Raw genomic sequence first — 10,644 nt, forward strand, 5'->3', positions numbered from 1 at the left:
GGAGGAGGAGTGGGGGGCACCAGTGGGCTCTCCAAAACAGGCTTGACGCGAGAGACATGGAAGGTGGGGTGGATGCGCATGGACCGGGGGAGCTGAAGCCTCACTGCCGCCGGGTTGATGACCTTCAGTATGGGAAAAGGACCGATGAATCTGGGAGCCAACTTCCTGGATTCCACCCGGAGAGGGAGGTCCCGGGTGGAGAGCCAAACCTTTTGGCCAACTTGGTAAGTCGGGGCTTGAGTGCGACGCCGGTTGGCAGACGAGGAGTAGCGATCAGAGGCTCGGAGAAGGGCTGCTCAAGCTTGGGTCCAGGTGCGGCGACAACGACAGATGAAGGCCTGGACAGAGGGGCAGGTGGCCTCTCCCTCAAGGGCCGGGAAGAGTGGAGGGTGATCCGTAACAGCATTGAAAGGGGGAGAGGCCAGTGGCCGAGCTGGTGAGGGAGTTGTGGGCGTATTCGACCCACAGGAGCTGCTGGGACCAAGAGGAGGGGTTCCGTGACACCATACAACGTAGTGTTGTCTCCATCTCTTGGTTCATGCGCTCTGCTTGGCCATTGGATTGGGGGTGGAAACCGGAGGACAAACTAACGGAGGTCCCAAGCTGAGCGCAGAACTCCTGCCAGAAGATGGAGGTGAACTGCGGGCCCCGGTCTGAGACCACATCAGTGGGAAGGCCATGGAGGTGGAAGATGTGGAGCAGGACCAGCTGAGCAGTCTCTTTGGCAGAGGGGACTTTGGAGAGAGCAATGAAATGTGCCATCTTGCTGAACCGGTCAACCACTGTGAGAATGACTGTGTTCCCACCAGAAGAGGGAAGACCAGTGACGAAGTCCAGGGAGATGTGGGACCATGGACGCCGAGGCACCGGACGGGGATGCAGAAACCCAGCAGGGGACTGATGAGAAGGCTTGTGTTGGCTGCAGACAGGACAGGCATTGATGTACTTGCGAGTGTCCTCCTCCAGCGTGGCCCACCAGAAGCACTGCTTTAATACATTACAAGTCCTCCGGATTCCAAGATGACAGGTAAGTCTGGAGGAGTGAGCCCACTGGAGTACGTCAGACCTCAGAGCCGAAGGAACAAAGAGACGGTTTGGGGGACAGGCGCTAGGACCTGGTTGATTCTCCATAGCAGCTTTCACCCTCTCCTCCACCTCCCAGGTCAGGGAAGCAATAACACAGGGATAAGGGAGGATGGAGTCGGCCTCTTCCCTTGACTCCCCCCTCCCCCTTGAACTGTCGCGACAAGGCAACTGGCTTGACGTTGTGGGATCCAGGTCGATAGGAGAGGGAGAAGTTGAACCGTGTGAAGAAGAGGGACCAGCGGGCTTGGCGGGAGTTCAGTCTCTTGGCAGCCCGGATGTATTCTAGGTTCTTATGATCAGTCCAAACCAGGAATGGCAGTCTGGTCCCCTCCAGCCAATGGCGCCACACCTCTAGGGCCAGCTTGACGGCTAACAGCTCCCGGTTGCCGATGTCATAGTTCCTCTCAGCAGGGGACAGTCGACGAGAGAAGAAGGCACAGGGATGGAGCTTTTGATCTGACGCAGCCCGCTGAGACAGGACGGCTCCCACGCCAACATCGGAGGCATCAACCTCCACAACGAACTGGCGGTCTGGGTCGGGAACCTGAAGGATGGGCGCTGATGTAAAACACGCCTTGAGAGTCTGGAAGGCCTCATCAGCCGCAGAGGTCCAGTGGAAAGGCACCTTGGTGGATGTGAGAGCTGTGAGGGGGGCGGCGACAGTGCTGTAGTTGCGGATGAATCGGCGGTAAAAGTTGGCGAACCCCAGGAAACGTTGCAGGTGCTTGCGGGAGTCAGGGATGGGCCAGGACGTGACTGCTGAGACCTTGGACGGGTCCATCTGCAGACTACCTGGAGCCACAATGTAGCCCAAGAAGGAGACAGAAGAGGCATGAAACTCACACTTCTCGGCTTTGACGAAGAGAGAGTTCTCGAGGAGGCGCTTGAGAACTGCCTGAACATGACTGACGTGCTCCTCCCGGGTCTTGGAGAAGATCAGGATGTCATCCAAGTACACGAACACAAAGCGGTTGAGCATGTCTCGGAGCACGTCATTAACCAGGGCCTGGAAGACAGCGGGGGCGTTGGTGAGACCGAAGGGCATCACCAGGTATTCGTAGTGACCGGAGGGGGTGTTGAAGGCAGTCTTCCACTCATCACCCTCCCGGATGCGGACCAGATGGTAGGCGTTGCGAAGATCTAACTTTGTGAATATGGTGGCCCCCTGGAGAAGCTCAAACGCTGAGGAGATGAGAGGGAGTGGATAGCGATTCTTGATGGTGATGTCGTTGAGGCCCCGATAATCGATGCATGGCCTCAGTGTCTTGTCTTTCTTTTCGACAAAGAAGAACCCTGCCCCCGCAGGAGAAGAAGAGGGTCGGATGATTCCTGCTGCCAGAGAGTCATTGATGTAGGCTTCCATAGCCTCTCTTTCTGGGCCGGACAAAGAGTAGAGACGGCCCTTGGGTGGAGTGGTGCCGGGCTGCAGGTCAATGGCGCAGTCATATGGGCGATGAGGAGGCAGGGATGTGGCCTTGGCCTTGCTGAACACCTCTCGAAAGTCATGGTATTCGGGGGGAACCCCGGACAAGGTAGGCATGACGCTGGAACAGGCTGAGTGCTGGGGAACGCTGGCGTGTCTCAGACAGATCTGGTGGCAGGAAGGGCTCCACCCCAGGATGGTCTCCGCAGCCCAGTCAATGTGGGGGTTATGACGGAGGAGCCAGGGATACCCCAGAATCAGAGGGATGCAAGGGGATGGCAGGACATGAAATTGGACAGTCTCATGGTGGTTACCTGAGAGTAACATGGGTACAGGGATGGTCTGATGAGAGACAGTTCCCAGGAGGTGTCCATCGAGGGCCCTGGCAGGGATCGGCTGAGGCAGGGGAATGCGGTCTATCCCCAACTGCAGTGCTAGATCCTCATCAATGATGTTGGCGTCGGCCCTGGAGTTGATGAATGTAGCTAAGGCATGGGAACCGTCAGGGAGGAGGAGCCTGGCGTGAAACACAGGTCTTTGATTGGGGAAAGCTTTGGATGAAGCTTGGCTCAACAGTATATCCCCGCCTACTGATGAGCCCTGGCTTTTGCTGGACAGCGAGAGACGAAATGGCCGGCCTGACCACAGTATAAACACAGATTGGCCTGACGACGTCGCTCCTTCTCCTTTGGGGAGAGACTGGTGCGCCCCAGTTGCATTGGCTCAGACACCTCTGCCGGGGGCCCGGAAAAGGAGGCAGCACCAGGATCTGAGGCGGTCTCCCGAAGTCGTGAGGGAGGGTTCCAACTGGCTGTTCCCCATCTCCTCTCACGGCGTCGGGCCTGGATATGGAGGTCCACTCGGATGGCCCGCTCGATCATCCCGTCCAGAGTAGATGGGAGGTTGTGAGACACCAATTCATCCTTGATGTAGTCGGCCAGACTGTGGAGGAAGAAGTCACGGAGGGCCGACTCATTCCAGCTGCTCCGGCGGGCTCGAGTGCGGAAGTCAATCGAGAAGTCAGCCACCGTCTGATTCCCCTGTCGAAGACTCAGCAGGTCACGAGCTGCGTCCGACCCAGAAACTCCCATTCCAAAAACCTTGCGGAGCTCCTCTGAGAATGCCTGGAAGGAGGCGCAAGCTGGAGTCTGCTTCTCCCACTCCGCAGTTCCCCAGAGACGGGCGCGGCCCGTGAGGTGGTCGATGGTGAAGGCCACCCGGGCTGCCTCAGTTGAAAATGTGAGGGGCTGGAGTGCAAACAAAATAGAGCAGTTCGTGATGAACGGGTTGCAGCCGTCAGGATCCCCAGCGTAACGCTCGGGTGCGCCGACCCGAGGTTCGGTGATGGCTCCAGAAGGAGGCGGCGGTGGTGGTGGTGGTGTTGGGGGTTCAGGAGACCTCGACGTAGCAACTGCCTGAGCAAGGGTGGATGACAGCTGCTGGATCTGGGTGAGGGCGGCCGCCATCATACTTTCATGCCGCTGGAGAACGTCCTCTATTCTCTCAAAGCGGTTCTGTGGAGACGGGGGGCGCGCTGGGTCCATGACTGGCCAGATTGTACTGTAATGGGTGAGGTTTGGACCCAAAAGCAGCACCGACTAGGACCGATGATTGGTAATGACTTTTATTATTAGATGCAGGTAAATAAACACAGTTCAATTCAAAAGGGGAATGGCAGTCTTTGAGGGGCTTGGGGAAAATCCGAGGGCCCAGAATAAAGCTGTGGATGAGGCAGTCGTACCAGGCAGAGGGTAGGTCGGAACCAGGCAGAGGACCGAAGAACCAGTAGGTAAGTCACACCAGGAACACTCACGATGGTCGAAATGAGGACACTGTCCCAGCGATGATCAATGGGGAAACGAGGAGAAATCACACGCTGCAGCAGTGGAGGTGGAGGACTCAGAGCAGCCCCGAGAACAGGCAGACGAAGACCAGGAAGAGGCAAGGCAGAATCGTGGTCAAAAACAGAAGGGCTGAAGTATTTACCAGGGCAGAGACAAGGCGGGTAGGTCTGGAGCAGGCAGGGTCGGAACCGAGAGATCAGACGAAGAGTAAACGCTGGAAAGTCTTTCATGGGAACAAAGAACAATCTGGCAGTGAGTGTGGAGGAGAGTGTAGCTTTTAACCAGGCTTGATTGCTGAAGAGCTGCAGCTGAGTGAACAGGTGAATGAAGTGACTGACGAGGTGGGTGTGGCTGGCAGATGGGGTGAGCAAGGGAGTGGTGAGTGGAAAACAACTGAAGGCAGGTATGTATGCAGGACAAACCATGACAGAAACTGTGGCGGGACTAATGAGACTGTGGCAGAGGACGTCAGTAGAGTGGGCGGTCCTTTAATGTGGCCCAGGATGCATTTGTGTCCACACTGCTAAAAGCATGTGACACATGTGGCCCAGACCTCCTCCGAATGTGGTCTGAGTGATCAGATCTCAAATGCGTCTAAGCATCCAACCAGGCGCTTGTCTCCCCCTCCATTATTTAGAGTAGGTGATATAAGTACATAACCTGCTCAAAATCTTTTACAAATGCCAATAGCATGGAGGGGATATTCATGTCTGTCCTCAGTCCCTTCTCTTCTTTCAGTGCTCTCCACTGAGGAAAAGCCACACCAATGGTAACCCGTGTTTGTCATTGCTGTCGACCTCTTTCTTTTTCAGACTGTAATCCTTCCTCTGAACGTAGAGTTTCACCATCAGGAACTTTCCTTGGACGCTTCCTGTTTTCAGTCATACTCCTCCTTGCTGTAGACTACTTCCTCTCTGTTGCAATGGTTGCTCTTATTTTCATTGCTGGTTGACGTAAAATGCATCTCTAGCAGTAAAGGTACACTACCAATCTGTGTAAGCACAGATTGTGTCGTAATTTCATTGACATGTGCCCTTTGTGTTTGCATTGTGTCGTTTTCTCAGTAAATTTAGTTCTCAGTTGTGTGAACACAGAATTCAGGATAAAGCTGCTTCCACTAATCACAGTTTGATATAATTAATCAAATTATCTAAAGATCTGAGATTACAACTTTATTTTTCTTTTGTTCACATTTTGTTCACAGTGTGTCGACATGTCTGCTGCCAGCTGTCTGCTGACTGAGGATCAGTTTCTGTGCTCCATCTGTCTGGATGTGTTCACTGATCCAGTCACCACACCATGTGGACACAACTTCTGTAACAAATGCATCACTGAACACTGGGATGTTAATGTCCAGTGCCAGTGTCCCACCTGTAAAAGACTTTACAACACAAGACTTGAGCTGGATGTGAACACTTTCATCTCTGAGATGACTGCTCAGTTCAGACAGTCAGTTCAACAGGAAACCAGCAGCAGCAGCTCAGAGCAACAAGCTGCCAAACCAGAAGAAGTTCCCTGTGACGTCTGCACTGGAACCAAACTAAACGCCCTGAAGTCCTGCCTGGTTTGTCGGGCCTCCTTCTGTGAGACTCACCTGGAGCCTCATCTGACCATGTCAGGCCTGAAAAGACATGAGCTGATCGACCCTGTGGAGAACCTGGAAGACAGAGTGTGTATGAATCACGATAAACTGCTGGAGCTGTTCTGTAAGACCGACCAGATGTGTGTCTGCATGCTCTGCACCTATTCAGACCACAAGTCTCATGATGTTGTTCCTCTGAAAAAAGAATATGAAGGAAAGAAGGCTGAGCTGAAGGAGACAGAGGCTGAAATTCAGCAGATGATCCAGAAGAGACGACTGAAGCTTCATGAGATCAAACGCTCAGTGGAGCTCAGTAAAGAACGAGCAGACAGAGAAACAGCAGAAGGTGTTCAGGTCTTCACTGCTCTGAAGGAGTCTGTTGAGAGAGGCCAGGCTGAATTCATCAGGACGATCAAAGAGAAGCAGAGAACAAGAGAGAAACAGGCTGAAGACTTCATCAACGAGCTGGAGCAGGAAATCTCTGAGCTGAAGAAGAGAAGCAGTGAGGTGGAGCAGCTCTCACTCTCTGAAGATCACCTCCACCTGATCCAAAGCTTCTCATCCCTGAACACTGCTCCACCCACCAAGGACCTGACAGAGGTCAGCTTCTTTCCTCCATCATATGAGGGGACTGTGGCGAGAGCTGTGAATCAGTTTGAGGAGACGCTCAGTAAACAGATGAAGAAGTTTTTTGAGGCTGAGCTGATGAGGGTCCAGCAGTATGCAGTGGATGTGATACTGGATCCTGATATAGTCCATCCCACACCCACCCAGTCTAGTGCTAAACAGGAAGTAAAGGAGGGTGATAACTGTAGATGTGTCTTATCAGAGCAGGGTTTCACTTCAGGAAGATTTTACTTTGAGGTTGAGGTTAGAAGTTGGGGTATATGGACTTTAGGAGTAGCCAGAAAGTCCAACATGAAGAGACAAATCACACTGAGCCCCAACAATGGTTTCTGGACTGTATGTTTGAAGCAGAAGTATTTTGCAACTGCTGACCCATCAGTCTGTCTCTTTCTGAAGTCAAAGCCTCAGAAGGTGGGGGTGTTTGTGGATTACGAGGAAGGCCTGGTCTACTTTTACGATGTTGATACTGCAGCTCTTATGTACTCCTTTACTGGATGCTCCTTTACTGACAAAGTCTACCCATTCTTCAGTCCCTGTAATAATGACGGTATTAAAATCCACACCATTGATGATAAGGTTTGTACTTTACAATGAGTAGAAACATTAGATTTAATTTGAAACAAGACTAGGTCAAAACCTAGTATATGGCTTGACTTCGTATAGTCAATGTAATTTCGGGTGTAGTTGAAACCCGTTGTAGAACTGCTGAAAAAAAAACAAAAAAAAAAACAGATATTATTGTGTCGTATTTGCATTCAGCCTAATGCCAGTTGGTTTTGGCCTTTCAGCCATTTTCTTTTCATGTTCTACCAGAACAGGTAAAAACAAACAGTTCTGGAGGATTGTAAAATCTACATATCCTCCTTACCAGTAATTTTAAATATTACAGTATATTTCCCAATGCCATGCCCGGAAGAATCTTGAAATACGATTTCAGACCCTAACCATTTCTTAACTTTGATGTTAGTTCTCGTTAGGTGTCACCTGCTCATCTCACTCCTATTAGTAGCAGTAGCTAACTATCTAGCTTGTTTAATACACTTTATTGTTTTACCTTCTGAATAAGATTGTGTCAAGTATCTATGGCTGTATGCTCATGTTAGCTGGTTTCATATTTTTGCCTTAAGTTACAGTTTAGCTAACTAATGTTAGCTAGCTGATAGTGCGCCCTTTCATTTCCAGTGTTGGATTTGCATTTCATTACCAATATAAAATGTCATATATTATGTAATTTTAGCAAACACTGGTGCTCAATCATGAGCAGTGAGACAATGGATGATTATTTTTTGTAGAGATACGTTTTGACGTCAATATAGAGTTTATTTTTGATATTAGGTTTTATAATAGAAACTCCTTTGTTTTCCCTCAGGAATTGAGTAGTTTTGCATGGTTGTGTTATTGAACAATGTTAAAACCCATGTGTGCTGAAGGCTGTTTTATTGTATTAGCAGTGGTGGAAAACAACTAAGTACATTTAATCTGTACTTAAGTACAATTTTGAGGTACTTGCTCCACTGTTGCGGTCCCACCAAAAAAGTTCAGCTTCATATAATGTGGCATTATATGGTATCTACAGAAAACTATTAAAACATCACAAAAATGTGGCGAAAAACAGAAGGTTTTACAGAAACCATTACATGTCTGAGTAGTAAATTCAAACTGTTTATTGTTGTATGTATGAAAAGTGTTCACTCAAACTAATGACAATCATCATAAATCCAACAGAATTTTGTGAAGTTCTTTTATTTCATGTTGTGGACTAATGTATTTAAATAAATGAACCAATGGAAGATTCAATGAAAATCTATACAGATGTTAAGGACTGACAGTCTAAATACTTGACAGTTCAATGATGAAACTTTTTGTCCTGTATTTCTTTTGACCTCCTATGTATTTTGATGATTAATGTTTTGAATGTGTCATGATTCATTGATGCTCAGCTGATTATAAAATGCTGCTGATATAAATTGAGATATCATGAATCTATAATTAAAATGAATGACAAATATGACTTAAAGTCTAATGTTAGCCACTTTGAAATTTTGATATTTGCATGAAATTATAAAACACAATATACTTAATCACAAGCTATGAGACACGCACATGCACCTGTGATGAACTGTTGGAAACCGGAAGGCTGACTCTGCCCTTTGACAGCTTACCAGTCTCTGTGTACAGCTGCACACCTGGTGGGTCCTGAATGCAGCCGAGGTGGCACCTCCGTGTGCTCCATATGTCCTGGATGTGAAATTAGACAAACATTTAAAGGCCTCACAGCATCAGAGCCCCGTTCATTGTTATAGAGCAAACCGGGATGACATTGCACATTTTAAGGTTCTTCCTTTTGTTTCTAACTTTAGAGGAGAGTGCAGCATGTTCATTAATATTCACCAGTTTGTTCTGGGGCACAGGAATAAGAAATGTCCATTCATAACCCACCCACCCCCCAAAAAAAAATAACTGGCTAAAATTATACATATTCAAGTCATTATAGAAGCCTATAGGGGATCTTATTCAAATGATCATGTAAACCTAAAAATGAAAATGTAATTTTCTACATGTATGTGTTCTAGGATTACTCTGGACTTGACTTGATGAAATGAGCAAAGCAGGAGAAGCAGTCAACAGGTTCCATTTCAAAGAATTTAATTTTTTGCTTGCAGTCAGTCAAATGTGAGTCGTTATATTTCTACAAATAAAAGTGCCACAATAACAACTATGAACAATTCTAAATCAAAAATCAGTGCATCAATACATTCTCACTTTAAATATATGTGTGAGAACAAACCAAGGAGAATAGATGCACCAAGGAGAATAGATGCACTACTTAACAACAAAATAAACATGACTTTAGAAAATATAATGAAATGAACTCACTCAACGCTCTCAGGAACAAAGCTGACATGACAGAGGGAAGCAGCTGAACTGAAGGGTAAAACAGAGAATGAGCTCAGGACACAGAACAAACGAACATTCAAGGCACCTGTATGAGCTGCCCAGTTAGCACACCTGTCCTGCTGCTGCTCTTCAGTCCAGCAGTCATGTGACCCCACTTCCAAAAGTATGTTATTATTTAAGTAAAAAAAAACTAACAGATTAAGTAACCTTAATCAAATTAAGAAGTTAATGAAAAATGTATGAATCGCAAGACTCTGTAATAATTCCAGTGTTCATGAAAATTTAAATTCATTCCTGAGCTGAATTGAATTGCAATTCTTCTTTCAGTGGGACAATAACACACGCAAAGTGTTTACAGCGTTTACAGGCATCATCAGCTAATGAAGAACGAGCTCACAAACGTCAACATACAATTGCATTTAGCACAAATAGGACAATGAAATTAGGCAATACCCCCTAAACTGACATTTTTCATTATACAATGTGAACAACTGCAGAAGAACTGTGCTTCATGCACCATCCTCAAATTAAAATCTTAGATCAGACACATATCTGTAGTCTGTCTCCTAGTGTAGGGATGGAGATGGAAAAGAAAGCCTTCATGTTTCCAGCTCCAGCCGCAGAACAGTTTGCAGAGGGGAAATTAAATTAAGGAACTCTGAATTCAAGGGTGTTATAACTCATGATCCCGTTACTGTTTCTGTCCTTAGTTTATTTTAACTTTCACACACTGTCACTTGGTTTTTAGTTTTGTTTTATTTGTGTGCCAGATGTTGTCCTGTCTTAAACTTATGATGCTGCCATCCTGACCAGATTTACCTGGCTAAATAAAAGTTATAATACAACAAAACTGAATAAAATGAACAGTTTATTTCACAGGCTGAGTAATACTCCACATGAATTTTATGTGTTGTTGGAGTTTCCCTATAAAGAACTGGTTTGTTGGATACACAGCGCGGGGCTGTAGAGGGCAGTGTGCACCATTTTGTTTTTTTTTAGATGCATCTGTCTTGGTTACTTAAAGTTACCCAGTAACTAGGGCCCAACGTGTTACTACGTGTTCGGATCACTAACTGTTTCCTTTATCGATTAGTGAGGACTGGCAAATGTGCAGGATTTGATTCAACATGCGCTCCACTTTTTAACGGCTTATTTTACGTGTTTCCTCTATAAAATCTGGCAAC

At 47.5% G+C, this 10,644-nt stretch overlaps 1 protein-coding gene across 1 annotated transcript in view; it reads left to right on the forward strand.

Annotated features, from left to right (window-relative positions):
• LOC111235941 (zinc finger protein RFP-like) overlaps positions 1–7,156 on the forward strand; it is an 8,730-nt gene extending 1,574 nt beyond the window's left edge. The window contains exon 2 of the mRNA XM_022764517.1: positions 5,558–7,156. Coding sequence (XP_022620238.1) covers positions 5,567–7,156 — 1,590 coding nt within the window. The 5' untranslated portion in view covers positions 5,558–5,566. The remainder of the gene's footprint in view (positions 1–5,557) is intronic.
• The last annotated feature ends 3,488 nt before the right edge of the window (positions 7,157–10,644 follow it).

The sequence above is a fragment of the Seriola dumerili genome, unplaced genomic scaffold (assembly GCF_002260705.1).
Source record: "Seriola dumerili isolate Sdu_G_001 unplaced genomic scaffold, Sdu_1.0 BDQW01000550.1, whole genome shotgun sequence".
NCBI classification, from domain to species: domain Eukaryota; kingdom Metazoa; phylum Chordata; class Actinopteri; order Carangiformes; family Carangidae; genus Seriola; species Seriola dumerili.